Source organism: Amia ocellicauda, chromosome 5 (genome assembly GCF_036373705.1).
Source record: "Amia ocellicauda isolate fAmiCal2 chromosome 5, fAmiCal2.hap1, whole genome shotgun sequence".
Lineage (NCBI taxonomy): Eukaryota > Metazoa > Chordata > Actinopteri > Amiiformes > Amiidae > Amia > Amia ocellicauda.
In genome coordinates, this window is record NC_089854.1 from 14,226,520 (window position 1) to 14,246,018 (window position 19,499).

The 19,499-nt window shown below is 37.6% G+C and overlaps 1 protein-coding gene across 2 annotated transcripts in view; it reads left to right on the forward strand.

The window, feature by feature from the left end:
* Positions 1-19,499, forward strand: part of LOC136749544 (metastasis-associated protein MTA1) — a 41,933-nt gene that overhangs the window by 2,186 nt on the left and 20,248 nt on the right. Inside the window, exons 1-4 of one of the 2 annotated variants that reach the window (XM_066703951.1) lie at positions 1,856-2,080; positions 11,946-12,013; positions 13,562-13,655; positions 18,625-18,751. In XM_066703951.1, coding sequence (XP_066560048.1) covers positions 2,053-2,080; positions 11,946-12,013; positions 13,562-13,655; positions 18,625-18,751 — 317 coding nt within the window. In that variant the 5' untranslated portion in view covers positions 1,856-2,052. Of the gene's footprint in view, positions 1-1,855; positions 2,081-11,945; positions 12,014-13,561; positions 13,656-18,624; positions 18,752-19,499 lie in introns of those variants that run through there. The other variant, XM_066703952.1, reaches the window with a different exon arrangement.

Sequence of the window (19,499 nt, forward strand, 5' to 3'; positions counted from 1 at the left end):
ATTCATCCACTTAAAATCTATCCAGTGGTGTCAGTCACATATCTTTTAATTACCCTTTATGCCTGCACATGCTAGGTATGCTTCTTATGTTCCTTGTGCATTAAAGTCCCTTGGTTGTCAATCATTTGAATGTCAAGCCAAGTATGAACTCATTGTAAAGCAGCTACTAAGTTGTATTAACACTAGTGATACTGGGAGTTTGTAGTGCTTAGGTGTCAGACTGGCACTTGGCTTTCTGACCCTGTCTCTGACCTATTTTCTCTGGCATTGTGTGTTTCTAAAAACAAATGACAAAAACGTGCTCTGACTGAGTGTGAAACGGGATCCTTTGGTGAATGGCTTAGGGTTGGGAGATTTGTTCCAGATAGACCCATACAGAGCTAGAAGCTGCATCCCTAATACAACAGAAAGCAAGAGGCAAGTTCTAAAAACCTGAAATATTAATTGCAATGAAAAGCGCAAATCACACACTGTAGTATCTTGAGATCAGTGGAAACATGGAAATAATTGCTGTTATGAAGGCCTTTACTTTTTTATTTTTAAAAACCACAACAGGGATTTTTAGTTATCCTCTTTTTAAAATATTGTAAAGTAAGTTGGCTGTGTTGTGGGATGTTTCTGAGATAAAATAAAAATTCAAGACATGGATAAGGGCACAACACAATGAAATCAAAGCGTATTTTTGCATTGGAATAAAAATGTATAGGTGAAATAATTATGTGCTTCATGGACCAAACTTATTCTTTTGAAGTGTCCCCTTCACGCTAGCCTATGTTACAAAAAGGTTAAAAAAATGTAGATTGTCTTTAGATTGTACATTAAACGCTACTACTACAGAGGCAATTAAGAGACAAGTATGCCATTGTTTTAAAGAGCCATTAACTTTTTTCTTTCAGAAAACGTGAAAGAAAGTTGTCAAAACCCATTAAGTAGTTGATCTGAAATGTTATATGACTTCAATAAAAAGAAAGAAAAGTAAAGGGAACTGCTGCCATAGATACAATCTGTTATGAGTTTAATTGATGGTAATTGAATACAGCGACGTGAAAACGTATTCACTCCGGGTCGTTTTATGAGAAAGAAGACGATGTGGTATTGTCCTTCTGCAGTTAATAAACACAAAATTGAAGATAAGATCATGCTTTTTAATTATAATTTAGATGGTATCACGGACCTTAGGCAATATTTAAATCCATATTCGCGGATTCCGTTATTTAAGGACAGCGTTATTTAAGAACTTTGAGAAATCTGCAGAGTTTTTATAATCAGTACACACAATAATATAAGGTAGCCCGACATGTATTCCCAAAAGCGCTGGCTGTAACGTGTACCTATCAGCTTTTCAAATGCATGAACTAAACACTTTTTATTGATTTGTTGATTTTACTAAACAATAATCAGCAGGCAACTTTAGATCTGTAAAAACAAAAGTGTATACTGCTTAGCAAGTCCATACAAACGTGCATATATTTTAAAACAAGGAGACATATTAGTGGGGCATTGAGCCTTTTAAAGTGTAAATTAACCTATACAGTTTCCGCGTATTTAACATAAAAAAATAAGCGATACAAAAATGTACAATTGTATAAGGAGACCTATGGGTCACACAGGCAAAACGGTATCTTCCCTTTCACTCTATATATCAGACGTATAGGGGGTGTTTGGTTTCCTATATATATATATATATACTGCTTAAAATAATTAAGGGAACAATAATTTTTTTGAGTATATATATATATATATATATACTATTTGCAACTGGTAACAGAGGGGTTAAGTTAACGCGGGGTAAAGACTGCTAGAGACTTGGGATCCTACGTCAGCATGAGGAAAAAGCGAGAGTAGACTTAGGGACACACATACAGTTCCCACAGACCGACAGGCAGGGAGACGGAGAATGAAACATAATAATGATCAGGAAATAGTCTCGGCAGGCCTCCTTTCTCTAGAAACGTCGGTGGCCGAGCATGATGCATTGACGAGCCGGCAGCTATAGATGTGCTGTAACATCTGGTAATCAGATTGTGTTTATTGTTACCGCAAGTGTAGAAGATGGCAGCAAACATGTACAGAGTAGGAGGTGGGTAAGTTTGGCAGCTTGATCATTTACATTCATTGTAGGCGAAGGGGCTAATCGTAGCTAGATGTGAAGCTACAACAAGCCGTGAAGTCAGGGCTTGTGGTAAAATACAACCGAACTACTTGTACTCTTAACCCCAAAGAAACGCGCTGCGCCAGGGCGGCCAGAAAGTTGGACAGCATCGGTATTTGATTTGTTTCAGTCTAGGTATTTAGTTTACCTTCATGCCGGGCTGTTGGGGTTGTATTTTCAGTGGAAAATCACCCCGTTGGCATATGCAGCATGACTAATTTTCAACCCGTCTGATTTGTTAGTTTTGCATTTACCTGTCATAGATCAACAATGAAATGGATCCTATTTTAAATACAGAGATTATGTAACGTTAGATATTTATCAGCGACATTATTATTATTAGTATTAGTATTAGTATTATTATTAATAGTAGTAGTCGTAGCAGTAGTAGTATTAGTAGTAGTGCATGATTGCCATTGTTACTGCTGTGGTTGTTATCTATTTTATTGCACGAGTAGCTGGTTACCTTTGGGTATTTTGACACCAGTGTGTTTTGTTCGGGTTATAACGTGGTAGTAAAATGCAGTCTCAGTAGTGAAAAGCTCTTCGTGTTAAAAAAAACCGGGGGGAGAAAAAAAAAGGAAAAGCGAGCATCAGTACATTGAAGCTGTAACAGTATGGGGCTTCAAGAAATCCCAGTATCTAATATCAGGGAATGGATTGATACAGTAGAGAGGTGGGTAGGGCGAGTGGAGGGGGTTTCACACACATTCAATGGATTCCAGTGGCTATTGTTTGCATGTAGATAATGCCGTCTAGCTATACGTATTTATAATAAGAATGAACATACATGGCTGTTAATAAACATGTGACTGTTAATTATGAAATTTATATTATTATTAGTAGTAGTAGGATTAGTAGTAGTAATACTACTATTACTACTACTACTTAAACTGGATTAATTTCAGAATTATTTTAAATTCTATTTATTGAACATGAGTAGAATGCATATAATGTGACATTTTAGTGTTATCTTTTTCTAATCTGTCTGTGCATCTACCTGTCTGTCTGTCTGATTATCCATCTAATTCTCCTCTTGATTGCTCTACTTGAGTTATAGGTTTTGTGCCTGCAGTAAAATGTCTGTTCTGGCCAATATTTGAATCCTTTTGCGTCTTTTTTTGTTGTTGTTGCCACAGACACCCACACATACGCATAGCAATCAGAGCACTCTTTGGGAGTGGGAGAGGCAAATCTAGCTAATGGATGACAGAAAGGCAATTAAAGCAGAGCAGGTTGCAGAAATGTAGTGTTTGGTCAGCCTATGCCAACTCTACTATACAGTAAGATGGAAGTGTATGCTGTGAATCACTATATCATCTTATGTCTTGTACATGATGTATTGTATTTCCAAGAGCAGTTGCAATACTGTACATGACCAAAATTATTAAGCTGTCCTGCCATATATATACCTTATATTAATGTATAGATATTTTTCAAATTTGTGTTTGTGAATGCATTCTCTTTCTGTTTAATTATATATGTATATTGGGTATCGCATAGGTTGTGTTTTCAGTAATTTATGAATGGTTTTGATCTTAAACAATGGAGTCAGGATTGGCACGTTTTGTTTAGGTCTGGTGGTAAGCATCCTATTGTGACTGAAATACATGATCCAATAGCTTGGAAGGGGATTATATTTTGTGAGAAAGTATCCTTTTGAAGATTTGTAGAATGCAATGCTATCTAAGTGCTTGCTTGTTTGGAACACTGCAGCCACAGTAATGGTAGCATCAAGCAAATTACATACTGAGAATTTGGGTCCCCATACTTGTTCCCACACACAGTGAGTAGCAGATGTAGTTCCATTTTGACCCAGCTAAAAGTATTTACATTAATGTCATTCCAAGATCTGAGAGATATGACAAGCACTGTGTCAAAATGGTTTGGATGTATTGTCATTTTGAGAAACCATGTGATTTGATGTCTTTATTGTTGGGGAGTTAACTGCATGTGCACTTAGTATCTAAAAGCTAAACCTCTTAGAGCCATTTGTGTACAGTGTTTATTGGAAAGATGAGATAGTTAATGGAAACGTGGACAATATTAAAGTTGCATTTTGATGATGTGGGTGCTGTGATTGTGTTTTTGGTTGCCATTATTATTATTATTATTATTATTATTATTATTATTATTATTATTATTATTAATGTATGTATTTATTATCAGTTGCCCTCACCCAGTGCAACTTTTAGATATATTTGTTTGATTTGTGCTGTTATTGGGGATGGAACCAAAGTCAGGAAACTTGAGATTGATTATATAGTTAAACTCAGAGTGAGAACTAAGTTTAATCTTCTTTAGATAATAGATTGTAACTAGGCTAAAATCACTCCTTGCTTGTAACATTCTTAGAAATATATCAGTTTTCCCTCTCCTTCTCTTTCTCTACTAGGGGTATATATATAGGACTGTAGTCAAACCCAAGGGGGACTGCATTGCTCAAAGTCTTGGGATCGCCAGATGTTGTAAATTTTGCTGTGTAGGTATGTGTTTGTCATTCATTTTTAACTATGTCCTGTTGTGGCTGCTCAAAAGTTTCCACAGTGTCTGACAGCTGCAGATGGGGGACTCCTAAGTACTGTTTGAAACATGCCATGCTTTAACTATGAAGTGTTGTACATTTTATCCAGAGTAAAGTTGCAATTTCTACATTTTGACACAAACCTTCCATTTACAGCATTCAGTATATGATTTGAATTCTTAGTAAAGAAGAGGAAATCAGTGCAGAACCAACACAAAAACGAATCCTAAAATCAGAAGCTTATATAATCATAAGCAATCCTTATTTGATTGTGTCTGAATCTTTTGTTTTGCACATGCAATAAAACTATGGCTAGGCTATGATCAATGTAAATTATTAAATAGGTTCATAAAAACATTAATATTGAATCTCAGTAGTACTGGTAGAATGTATTTGTATTATTATTTTTATTTATGTGGTCTTTATTGTCACCGTATCAATTCAATCAATTGCAATTGATAGTCGTAGTAGCAGTAATGTATTTTAAATGCAGTTAAAAAAAACATATAAAAGACCTTTAGAAACTGCCATAAGAGCGAACCGGCATTTAAAACCAAACACGTCGAAATCGTCCGCCGTGGGATAGCAAGTCATGACCCCCGAACGGAAAGCGGTGTCAACGGGGAGTGGGCGCACGGCTGCCCCCGGTTCCCAATGGCCCGCCTCGGCTGCTGCTGTCTGGTCGAGCCGCGGTTTTGCTGCGGCGTCTGGAACAAAGGGCTTCCCGGCTAATTATGCGCGTCTCAGACACTCGCAGATAAATCAACAGTGACTCCCAGTTTGCCCAACAGACGGCTCCATTTACTCTCGGCAAGTATTTGACGGGTTTTTCCCCCGTGTTTAAGGCAGACAGAACCTCTCCAAAGAGACTAGGTCGAAACACCAACCCCCCTCCTCGGCAGTTTTGCGAGCGTTGTATTGTTTCTGTTACAGTGCGCACCCGCGATTAATCCCACTGGCGCTGCCATTTATTAGCACCGATCAGCACAAGGCAAAGGCAAGCGCCGCGCATCCGCAATGCAAGCGTCATTTATTCATGTACGTTTTTCTGTTGCTTTTTTCCTCTGCTGCTACTACTACGGCCACTACTACCTTGCAGTAGATTTCGGTGAATAAAATATTATTATTATTATTATTATTATTATTATTATTATTATTATTATTATTATTATTATTATTATTATTAAGTATTCCAGTCACAGATGAATAGGAAAGGTATTCAGCTCTAACTACTCGGATGTCTACTCCTACTCCTATTCTAACACGAAATTATGAACGTTATAAACATTTTTTGCACATCCTGATGATGTGTTTGCACACTCCTATGATTATGTTTAATTTGTTAATATGCTGAAATATTGCATTGGAAAGTTCAAATAATGGTTTCATATTATTAATAGTAGGTTTCCACAGCTTTTGAGTATTTCAACATTTTAAAAGTATTTTCATTTATTCTTTTATTCATTCATCCAAGCATGCACTGTTCCACCCATTCATGCATAAATGCATGCATGCATTCATTCAACCACAGATTGTTTGTTTTTTCTTCTTGTTACAGCCCCAGGGATTCAAATAAACAAGCATAGATTTTGTTATGTAACCTCCAAAATGTCACCTTTCTTTCTCACCCAAAATACAAAACACACAATAAAAAGGGTAAAACAGTTACTCTCTCTCACAGGCATTCACACAGAAGCAACACTATTTATCAGATGGGCAATGTAGGCCAGAGAGGGTGAACTTGGCCGCTTGTCCCAGTCTGTGAAAAGTCACAGAAGCCCCAGATTTGGAATCCGCCCATCAATTACAATACAGCCTCTTCCTCTCAGAAACACTTCCAGGTTGTAAAGTGTTAACTGTTTCAAAACTGTGTTTATAAAAAAAGAACAAGAACCATTCTCTCAGATGTACAGTCGAAGAAGAATATGCTGGGGATGTTTCTAATTCTGCAACTCTTTTTCTGTCTTACAAATGACATTGTAACCAGAACTCAGGTTTTCATTCTAAATCTGACCATTTGTTTTGTCTTCGCCATTCTCTGCTCTCACCCTGTACTATAGCATCCCATCTGCATTCACAGAGTTGTACGGAAGAGACCAGTCTCCTTTAAGAGGATTAAAAGGCACTAGGCTATACATAGCAACGTTATATAATGCCTTTTGTTTAATCTATGCTGCTGAAAAGCTGCCAAGTCGCTGCTTGCTTCGATTTTTGCTCGTCATGAAAAGCTACTGCTTTGTTTGTTTCTTGTTATTTATTTGAAATGTGTCTGAATTTTGTTTGTGTAACCATCAAAATTAAATAAAAATATAACGTTTAATTTATACAGTAAGGTATTAAAGGATCCTTCTAGAGGGTCCACATTGGTTCTCTCTCTCTCTCTCTCTCTCTCTCTCTCTCTCTCTCTCTCTTTGTGTCTTTGTTTGATAGGACTACTGAAGAATACACAATGTTTTTTCATTGGAGGAGCTATAGATATATGATGACATTTTCTTATGGCTGGGCAATTTATGCATGTCACGTTTTTATTTAGTAAATAGCTTCTTTCAACTCCTGGTGTCTAAGTAGGTTCATTTTAGTAGTTAAACCAGCAGGAAGAATGCATATATGTACAGTGGAAATATAATTTAGTTGAAAGTTTGTATGTCTCCCCAAGAAGTCCCAGTTTTATTTGAAAAGTTTTAGTTTTTATTCTATAAGGGAAGAATGGTGGTTCTCTATACAGATGGAAGCTAAGGTTAACAAACACACACTATATATTTAAGGTAAAAGTACAATATATACTGTATATTGTACATTAATAAATTGAATTAATGTGGTATTTATGTATTAAAAAAGTTGAAGTAATTCAAACATAAAACACAGCTCTCCTTGCAGATTCAAATATAAAATAACACATTTGTTGTTATAAAAATAAATCAGGTGTACATAGAGCATCTGTTGTTTTTAACATCTATTATTAACGCAATATCTCAGATTTGTTGATTTTATTTACACCTTGTGCTTAGTTAAGTGTTTTTTGTTTTTTAATCCTATAGCGATTGTCTCAGCTCTGTTCTTACGAAACTATTATTGGTGTGCATTGCTTATTTAACAAAATCTCGCAAACAGATACAAACTAACTCCGCTGGGCTGAGCATGCAGAGCACTTGATTAATGAGGTGAGCCCATGGCATAACTTTGCTCTCCCCATATTGCAGGCAGAAAAAATCCGATGCTACACAGTAAGTGTCTGCAAGTCAGTTGGAATCACAAAAGTCTGAGGTGGCATCCCCCCCCTTGTTTGTAAAAGGAATTTAGGATAGTGCTTCATATATCTTCTCAATATTATACAGTTGTTAACTTGTTCTTGTTTGTGAGTTGTTACATGTTAACTATTTTCAGGAACATTTTTTGTCATTCGTCTTCTTGCTGTCCTTATTTAGATGAGTCTGTTTTAGCAACAGTTTGGCAGGTACATATCATTGTGCATTGATCATTAGTTACTGGTGCTTAAAATCAATACAAAATAATTAAACTAGAAGTTCGAGATTGTCATCTTCATAAAAAGTAGAATAGACACCAACATGTATTATAATATTAATAACAATAATAATAATAGTAATAATCAATATTTTCTAAAGCAGTTGTATGGACATTTGAAAAATAATACAAAATATGTGTTTGGAAAAAGAAGATCTGTATTTAGGAGAGGTAATGTATGGGTTAATTGGGCATACAGATGTTGACACAACAAAACCTCGTTCCCCCTCTCTACGGCTTCGAGGGCAAACACCAAGGGTTGAAGGGCCAAAGTGGTCAACGGGAGGGTCATTGCGAGGGCAGACGTGACCAAACTGCCTACCTTCTGTTCCTATTAAAGCTGCAGAGTCGCTTCTGCCTTTCTGATGCTCTCGTCTCCTGTTGTCTTCAAAAAAAGAGCAATCGATGTCCTCAGATAACCTTTTCCGTTCACTAGACAGAGAGAGAGAGAGAGAGAGAGAGAGAGAGAGAGAGAGAGAGAGAGAGAGGAAAAATAAACTGATTCTTCTGGAATGGTCACCAAAGTCTCAAATCTGGCATCTGCTAGTTTTTGAATTATTCAGAGAAACCCACGTGTGCTTAATGTCAGTTAATTTCAACCTTGTTTTATTCATGGATGTGTTTCGGTGTATCTGACAGAGCCGACATGTGGTGCCACATGTAACTGAATCTCGTTAGTTAGTTTGTTTGTTTGTTTGTGTAAGACTTTGCCTGTTACTTCCATTGGTCTGACGATTGACCAACAAACACTAATGTATTTTGTTAAGACAGACTTTATCTGTAGTGTGTTACAGGGAAAATATCTTATTGTAGTCCCATTAACGTGTTCTATTCCTAATTATGCATATTTTTTTTCATTAGAATCTGGAGCTAAAACATAATAATGAAGCATGTGTAGTTTTCCTTTAGTAGTTGGATGTGGATGAAATAGAAAAGCCAATGTTTTACTTAATGTTCTTACACATTAATCTGCAGATATAGGAAACCTGCAAGGAAAACTAGAGAATACATGATTATTATTATTACATGTTTTGTGGACGTCCGAGACCAATTGTTTATACACTATCACCCAGCTGGATGGATTTCAATTCCCTATCAGTTTCTATATACTCAATCTGCAAACAGCATACTGGTCCACAGGAGAAATACCAAAGTTTTCCTCCTGCCATTTGTCAAACAGGCTGAAACAGTCATCAAGGCCAAGAATTGGTCTAAACACTCTTACATACAGCAGCAGTGTACAGCTGTTGTTTGCATTGTCTTATGTTGTTGTAACACTTTATCAAAATGTAACATAGATAGATAAGTTTACGGTTTTAAATTAACCTTTATTAATCAATCAATCCACCAAATCATAAAGAACAGAACAGCGCACACTTCACAAGTGTCAATATCACCCACAATTACAGCCCCCCAACACCCACCCATTACAGGCACTGTTCAATAACTTCAATTAAAACTGGAGAACTCAGTCCAGTGTTGACAGAGGCGATAGATAGATAAACAGATTGACAGACAGTCCAGACTGGCTGTACGGAAATGTGCAGATGCTGTTAAGGGCTTAATAAGAGGTTTGACCTTTGACCACAGTAGTACTGAATGATTTTAGCATGCGGTCTTAGGGGCTGTGTGACTTGCCATCTCCCAGCAATCTGGCATTCATCGCCTCGACCTCAGACGTGTCAGGCAGTAGCGTGGAAAAATATACTCCCCCCCCCCCCACACACACACATGCATACTGCAAGTCTGAGAATCCTCAGGAGGGCCTCAGTGAACAGTAGGACAGAGTTTACACACGGTCAGAACTCTGTTGAGGAGGGAAGCATCCTGTGATGCATCTGTTCACTGAACTATGGGAGTTGTAATCCCCAAGTACTGTGTAATATATACACCGATCAGCCATAACATTATGACCAGTGACAGGTGAAGTGAATAACACTGTTAATCTCGTTATCTTGTTGTCAGTGGGTGGGTTATATTAGGCAGCAAGTGAACATTATGAATTGCATCAGTATATTGTATTGATGAATATGTCAATCTGTGAAAATCTGTGTGATAAACTTAAAAAAGTGATCAACTTGTGCAAGACACCCAATGTGCTGAATACTGAATAACCCATGGGTCTACAGGAAGAGCCTCCTCAATGTCATCAAAGCTAAAGGAGGATTCAAAAAGTACTGATTGCTGCAGTATGAATATTTGAACATTGTGAGTTTAGAAAAACATCAAAATCATTCTTCATAGCTATGCTATTGATATACAATATTGATTGTTATGCAATGACTGAGTTTCTTAAGTTTTTTCAATCAAGTGTCTACCTGCATTTGCCTGCTCAATCAGCTTTTAGTTAAGCTATTTAAGAGGGCCTAGCAAAATGAAATGAAAAATGGATCGATAGATTGTTTAGACACTGAAATCCTGCATTTCCAAGAGCATAGTGCGTCCTGGTTCAATTATGTAAAGAATAAGCAGTTTGTGATGTTTGCAGGGAGTACCAAGTGTTGTGTACAAAGCATACTGGCTACTTTCCAGTTTAATGGACCTTTGCCTCCTTTTTTAAAAATGTAGAGCATTTTGTGCAGTGTTTAATGGTGAGCTGGCGGGATACTGTACTTTCCCCAGATATCAATATCGAGCAAGGTGAAAGCCTTCAGTCTCCCATGAGCAAATGCACTTCAATGTTTACTGACTAAAAAAGAACTGGAGAGAGTTCATAGAATCAGACCGCACTTTATGAAAGACACAGTCGTTTATAGCTGGTATATACGAAATTGTCACCCCACTCCCTCCTTGAAGTCCCCAAACCCCACTGTTGGACTTGCAATGAATGTCACCCCCTCTTCTGATAAGAAAGTGATGCCACTGAGACAGTTGGTCAAAGTACTCAAAACTGCTTTAGCGCTGCAGTGAAGCATGGCATCTTTTGAAATGCTTTCTGAATGTGGACATACATGCGCCAACTGTGTACCTAAGTTTTGGTTTGATCTTTAAACCAAAGAGAAGAATGCTGCAGCAAGTGGTATTCCAACCCAAATACTCCTTAGCACTGCATCTGTGAAGGAAATGAACATTCCTACATTCTTCCTACAACTACATTCCAATAAGATTCTGGATTCAAAGTACCTGGAAGAAAAATTAAACAAAGTAAACGAAGCTGCGTATTTATAGACCTCTCACTATAGATGTGTAAATATATAAGTCTGACTTTCTCCAAGGAGAGCTGAAGGAGAGATTATTTATTTATTTGACATCTGCTGCCGTTATCGAAGCAGTCTCATATCAGACAATTATATGATGTTTCTGCTTTGAAGAAAGTCTTTGCTTGAAGTGTATTTGATGTCAGTCCGTTTTGAGAACAGTAGGGAGGGTTGGTTTTTCAGTGATTTTGTTTTCATGTCTTCATTTTGATTCAATTGAGAATGATAATTTGAACATATATTTCTATTTCATTATGTTTTTTTGCCAGTGACGGACTTTACTTGCGCTTTTGGCATTTACCATTTTCTTTGCTAAACAGAGAAAATAGTTGTTTGCACCACCTAAAACACTCCTGGGAGCTTTCACAAGCAATTTATATATTGTAATGGTTACGTGAATGTATTATCTAGCTAACTGAGTGTACACTTACATACTTGATGTGTGTGTATATGTGTGTGTGTGTGTATGTGTATGCGATTGTCAGTCTTAATAAGGTGAATAAAGATTTACAATGAACTGCTTCATTTCATTTATATTTTCTTTTTGCAGACTACGTTTACTTTGAGAACTCTTCAAGCAATCCATATTCAGTGAGAAGAATAGAAGAACTCAATAAGGTACCCTCCCTCTCCCTCTCTCTAACATCATATATATATCCTTGCCTTCATTTGTACATAAGATTGTCTGAATGAGAATGGACGGTGAATGGAATACTGTAGTCTACGTACTTGTGGCTGTAGCTAGGCGACCGTTTATTTTTTACATTGTATTTTTATCTATAGAACTCTTGCGTAGGCTAAGATTTAGTTTGTCAGCTCTCCATGGGTGATGCTAAGATGACTATTTCATATTATGCAGACATGGTAATTAAGAATGTTTTGCATACAACGATAATGGATTATAATGGAGGTAGTCTGACTTTGCCGACAGTCGAGACGAAGACTAACGGATTGAAATACGGGCATCTTTTTTCTTTTTTTTTTAACCCTGCTCAGTTCACAACACTGTATTGACGAAGGAAAAACAATCACTTCAGGCTGCAAAAAAAAAAAATCAAACACAGACATTGACTGGCCAAGCAGAAATACCCTTAATCCAAAAATAAAACTTTTATAGACCATTACAACCTGCAATCCCAAAAGACTGAGCAAGCTTCATTTGGAGCAGTTAAGCACGTCGTGTAATTGGTTAATTAACTCGGCTATCATTTGGGATGAGAACCTGAACACCCTGCAGCCTCCGAGACTCACAGATGGTCCATACCTGATTTAATTGAACAAATTACAGCTAGTTGTTATAATGATCATAAACTTGCATTTTGTTCCATGTCTTGAGAAAGTGAAGGTGACCTTTACAGCTTTCTGAATTGTGGCTCTCCATATTAAGGCCTGGTCACCATTAGTCGATAAATATTATTAAACTGAAAGATTTATTGCACACAGAGAGACATTAGTGCATTTTATTTAATTTGTATTATGGGGTGGGGGGGAATGCATGATGGTGCCAATACGGCCAGTACTATCTTACCTTACCACAGACCTCTATGCCAAGTTTAGTCCATTCACAGGAAATAGTGACAGGTAATATAATCACATTGTTTTCTACCCACATCGCATTGGGGGGGGGTTAATTTAGCTGATTAACTCTGACCACTGGATGATCTTCGCAAAAAAAAAAAAAGAAACCGCTTCTGACTAAATTCATGCTTTTGCTTGAAGATCCAGGGTTATCGGTTAAATATGCTGCAAAGGAGAGATCTAACATAGATATTACCACCTGTTATTTATTATTTTCTTAATTATTTGGCCGAACTTATATTGATGTCCTTGTAAACATTAGGCGCAGCTGAAGGGAAATGCATAAGTACTAATTAGCACTTGATACAAATTCAGTCCTCATCTGTTGCATGTTAGTTATGATTTATGTGCTCTATTACCCGTTGGAAGCTGCTAACTTTTTAATTTAAGCTTTTCCTCCAGATTGGTATTGAAAATGACTAATGAAGGAACATCTGGAAGAAAAGGCTTGCTAAATCATTGGTTTATACTTAGAGCGAAATTGAAACAAGGGACAAACTATATACTTTTTAAATTCTTATTTTTATTGTTTTTGCACCCTAACTTATATTACCTGGTTTCCTGATCTTTCCTGTTCTCTGTCCCTAGACTGCCAATGGAAATGTGGAGGCGAAAGTGGTGTGCTTCTACAGAAGGAGGGACATTCCCAGTAATCTTATCGCGCTTGCGGACAAGCATGCAAGTGAGTCTCCCATTTCTCTTATGGCGGGGCTCAGTGTGAGTACAGGGCATTTTCGGATGCATGTAACATAGTGCAATGTCCCTGTAAAATCAATAAAATGAATACAATGAAGTATGACATTCATCCTCTTCATCGGCTAATCAGACTCATTAGGTAACTTGTGGAACCTGGTTCATTGCTGTCCTGTAGGAACTAAGTCTGAAACCTCAAGGCTTTGACAGTCACCAATTATAGATCAGGGATGGGGTAACTTTGATTCTTCCTTTCCATTATAATCCATTGCATGATTTGATCTCTCCAGTAATTCATTCACAGAAGTGACCCTGAATTATATAACTCTTCCTGCAGCAGAGGGATCAGTCAAGTAATTATGCATTAGTGGGGAAAATTGATAAGACAATGTACGTTCCAAGATTCACTTTTACAGAACAGCAGTTGCTGCATTAAAAGCCTGATGTTGATCATATTTGCTGATGTCTTCAAGAAAATCATTTCCAGAAAGGACTGGAGTTGGCAGACTCCCCCATATGGTGGGCGGCTTCACAAACTCATGCTGGTGCTCATAGTTTGCCAAGTGCTGTTATTGTAGAAGTGATTTGCCAAACCTGTAGAGATGTCTTTGAAATTTGGGATGGTGTTAGTTTTCAGAACTGTTTCAGATGCCCTTGCTGCATATTTATCATTACTGGTGTCACTTTTAATTTGCAGAGTTCAGAATGTACTAATGGGATACCTATCTTTTAATGTATGGTTCAGCTATTGTTAAAGCAGTGGAAATAAAATAATTATTAATTAAATAAAAACAAATCTCAACAAATGGCAAATTCATTGGTAGATACTGGGTTTTGATATAAGACTTTTCAAAATCTTTATTATTTGAGCAAAAAAAGAAAAACTGGGAAGTCCACTGCTCCAGACTTCATACTTAGACTTTACTTTATAATTTATTTGCATCATATAATATTGCAACAAGTTCATTAAAACCTAACATACAGTCACAATTTAACTTGTTTTTTCATTCTTTGTTATAATTGGAGATTTATTTTTGTTGTGTTTCCCTCCAACTTTTCTATGTGGTTCTCATCGAGAACATAGGTGCCGCAATATGTTTTAATCAGGGGGTAAAATCATGATGTCATTGTCATTTTTAATTATTAGTTGCTTTATGAATTTGTTTGTTTGCATATGTATTTTGCAGGGAGGACATTTTGAATAGACAGTCGTATCACACACATAGACCAACCACACACACACACACGAATCATGGTCACATAATGATGGGAAATAAGATTACTCTACTACTACACAAACCTGTCTGCGAGAAGCCTACTTGAGCCTTTATCTTACCGCATCTTCACATAGCAAAGTGTAAAAATCAGCAGCACATTAAAAAACATTCTGCAGGGCGGCAACATTGAAGAAAAAACGTCTTACCTATAACTATGCTACTGCTCTCTGCTAAAGGCTCAGCACTTGCTTCTGCAATGTTATTTTGGTTTTGTCGATGTTTTTGATGCTCTTTTCACAATTAGTAGTGCTTTTTGTCTTTTTAGTAGAACTGTTTAAAAACGCTGAGTTTTGCTGCTGTCCATTTTGCATTTTGCAGGCAATTACATGTGAGCGTTAGCTTTGCTCTTGCTCTGGCACACCAGTAACCAGGGCGCTGATTGGCTGTTGTTAAACTGGATACGCTACGTATTGTCTTCCCTCAACAAATCACGATACACTATTATTGTGGCCGAAATTTCCCTGCCGTTTTAACCAATCACGCCAGTGTCAGGTGTCAGGATTAGCAATGTATTTATAAAAATCGTATATATTGCGATCTTGATCACTGCGTTGAGCACCAGCTGTGTGTCAGCACCCCATTCATTCGCCTATGACCGAGACACAAGTTAAGAGGAAATTGGTTTAACCCCTTACACTACGACATATTATTTTCGTATCATCAGCTATCCGAGAAATAAATGATATTTTAATCAAAATTACAAAATATACAGACGCGGTTTGTAAGGAACTAGAGATCGTGATCTTTCAAATGATGTCTTAGCGTGTCACCCGAGCTACAGCGTTGCGCAATCGGCCATGTCTCACAGTGTACAGGACTAATTTGCATATATTCACTTTTTTGTTTATTACTCATTCAGTCGATTAACCGTTTATAATATGAAAGACCACGCATTTTTATTTAATTTGATATAAGATAAATACATACCTCACAAACTATCAAGAGCTACACACTAATAAATAAATGGGGAGAAATAAAATAGGCCAGAGTGTAAAGGGTTAATGAGAGGCATTTGCTACATAACAGCAAAATATGTCTTTTAAATTAAGCCAAGCATCCTGCATTTTTAATTTACAAGCAGCACATCAAATGTGCACGTGGACAACAGAGTACCATTTCAAAGGGCATAATCTTCATTAACATGAACACAATTACACAGGGCAATTATCATTATGTGTTGTCTAGCATAGAACATTTTTCCCAATGAGTTTAAATGAGTCCCTTCATAAAATGTTGTATTCTTGTTAGCATGCAGTTTCTTTAGTCCACTCAAATAAATCCAATTTCACCATTAACACTTTTATAAGTAAAATCCATGTTTCATAACAAATTGCCTGAAGACAGAAATAGAACCAACTTGCATTTTTCAACAGAGACTTTGGAATTTCCTTTAGTTCCCTGGATCTCCAAAAAGCATAAAAGTGTAAAATCCCCTGTTGGCAATGAGAGTACCAGATTGGGAATTTTTGAGTGAAGAAACATCTGTTTGGTGTTTGGTCTCTGCGATTTTATTAATGTGGATATGCTTACTGTATGACATTTTCTGGAATTTGTTGGCCGTTGGTTAAGGAACATGAAAAGAAGACTTAATCTGACGTGGGGATAAAAATGTTTGTATCTCGTTTTGGTGTTTAGGGGATGTTTAACAGTGACAAAAAGTTTGGAATGTACCTGTCCCTCTCCCTGATGTGAAATGGGAAGCATTGAATGCACTCGTTTGTGAATTAGATCACTGGAATCTAGGATGTACTCTCAGAAATAAAGTGGTGTTACCTTTTTTCTTTCTCTCTTTTTCAGTATAGGGACACTTCCATTTCCCCAGCTGCAAATACAAAATTCTTCACTAGGATCCATTTAGTTAATTTCTGTGTATTTGGCTGTTTTGTGCATAAGCAACATGGGAATGGGACTGAATCAGAGTGAGAGAGGTGTGTGTATGTGTGTGTGTGTGTGTGTGTTTGTGTGTGTGAAAACCAGAAACCATCTGCAATCAGTAATTATAACGCACAGCACATCGAATGAAATTTTCAAATGCCCTCCAGCTCATGCCAAAGAACACTTGGCTGAGATGGTGAGTGGGGTGTGAGGGCCATCAGGAAAACTAGACTGTAACTTATGCTTTATTGTTTTAATATCAGATGTTAGTCCTGTTAAATCTGACATAGTTTAGAAACAAACACAGCTTCCATTTACAGTGGGTAAGAATGTAAATATCTGGCACTGCACCAAGAAAAGTGCTTTGTAGTGAGGTGTCTGGTGGTACCCAGTGACAAACCCTACCAGGGCATAGGAAGGTCAATAGTGGGTATAACTGATACCCTGGAGCCACCCAAAATGTTGGGCACTAGCCAGAGCAAAAGGTCAGGGCACTGTGTCAGTCTTTGCCTTGTACAGTACTGTACACAAACAGTGAGTTTTTCTGCTCACTCACTGACTTTGCCTCACCCCCCCACTCCCTTATCATTTCTGATCATTTTTAAATGTTCTCTCAGGCTGGTTGTACGATTTTTCTAGTGCTTTTTTTTTTTAACTTGTCAATCTCCAAAAAATGGGAATCTGTGTTACATATACAAAATAGGTTTTACATTCAGTACTTCAAAGTTAATTTCCCCCCCTCTTTTCCATAAACACCAGAAATGCTCACTTGTAACTTGTTAAATCTGCCCCTAGTGTAAGTGTTTAACAATGCCTCAGTGACTGTTTGATAGGAGTTTCTGATCAGTTACGGAATTGGTGTAGACAGGACACATTAGTGTCTTCCAGCGGGTGATCGATATGGTGAGAGAATTGTGCAGCAATCTGCATCCCTGTGAAAAAAAAATAATAATGTTCTGCTTCGTGAAACAGTGTGCTGTAGGGCTGTAGACATGGAGTATAGTACTTGTGTTCTGTGTCAATGAAAGGGTAGTCCATTACTTCACTACTTGGCACAAGGGAGCTCTTTTCTCCACATGCACTCATCCCACCCACCCCCCTTCCCTCTCCTCGTTCCCTCTTTTCTCCACCCTCTCACTTTCTCTCTCTCCCTCTCTCCCTCTGCCTCGGTATTGGCGTGCTGCCAAGCTTTGATGACAGAATTCTCAGTCATGTGACTCCTGCCAGCCATGTAATCAACTCTTATTTCCTGCTTCACTTAGCAACAACAACAGAAGGTTACTATAGACCTGGAGGCAGCCATATTAGACTGCTCAGTAGGGTGCCTCAGTTGGTACATATTCTTTTTTTTAGGTTATATTTTTTCAAAATGTTATTGAAGTCCTTGTAAATGACATCCCCTTTTGTCTCTGTAGATCCCATACAGTTGTACTTCTAAGGGGAAAGAAATAAAGTTTTCACCCCGAGCCTAGTATCATTTCAGGAGCATTTTTAATACTGATACTAACAGAATACATCCCGCTTGAACAACTCTCTCTGTCTGTAGAGTCAGGGATGAAATGGGTTGGTCTGCCTCCCGAGTGTAAGGTCACATGAAACGAATTTCTAAAAGTACAATACCACTCTGTGTACCATTAAGATTTTAAATACAGAACCCCCATGGCTTTCAAAGATCTGAATGTGCCTGTTGTTGGTGTTGGTTAGTGAAATACAGTTGATTTATTTTCCAGAATTGCTCCCCTTTAGCACCATGAGCCCCACTGGGATCCTCCTCTAGTTGACCCAGAGTTTGTCTTTGCCTTGCAGAGGAACTGGAGGAGGAGATGGAAGGGGAGAACTTGCAGCAACTGAGTGAGAAACAGAGGCACCAGCTAAAGCACAGAGAGCTCTTCCTGTCCAGACAACTGGAGTCCCTACCTGCAACTCACATAAGGTCAAGCATCATATCTTATTGTCAGCCATTGCTCTACAGGAAGTCGAACTCCCAAGTTACTTTGATGGTCTTCATGGAATGCTTTCTGTAGGAATCAGGCTTTTAAACTTTCCCCGAAGTTTAAAACAAATGGAGAAAATAACAAGCACTCAGCTTTGAATAAATTCACGCCATTGCTTTATTATTTAGAGCTCTTAAGATACTCCCCCTCTTCATCTTTTATGTCAAAGGATAAATCACAGCTGGTTATGGCTGCTTATCTGACCATGAACATCCCAGCTGTTCTTTGTCACTGATGTTGACTGTGACAAGGATATATTTTTCACAAAATGATCCCCCTATTTTACTTACAGTAAGTGTATAAAGGGGAGAAACAATTTTAGGGGACAGGGAAATTATGATTAATGTAGAGAAAATGGACAGCACAAGAATCTCCAGAACTAGTCCTGTTGGCTAGATTGGATTTGTTTTGCTGCAGATTTGTTACTCTAGGTTTAGATTTGTTCGTGTTCTAACAATAGAAAACAGGTTAGGTCTTCAATTTTATGCTTTTAAAAAAACAATGGTAATTAATTTATTGGATACTTATTAGCAGTGCTAGTGCTACAGACACACATATCATAGAACCACTGTCCACAGTCAATGTGTGATAGATGATGTTCATTTTCTCATCACGCCTGCTCAAGACATGCTTGATAAACATGTTTTAATCATAGTTTGGAAATGACAGATCATATTTTGGCAATGC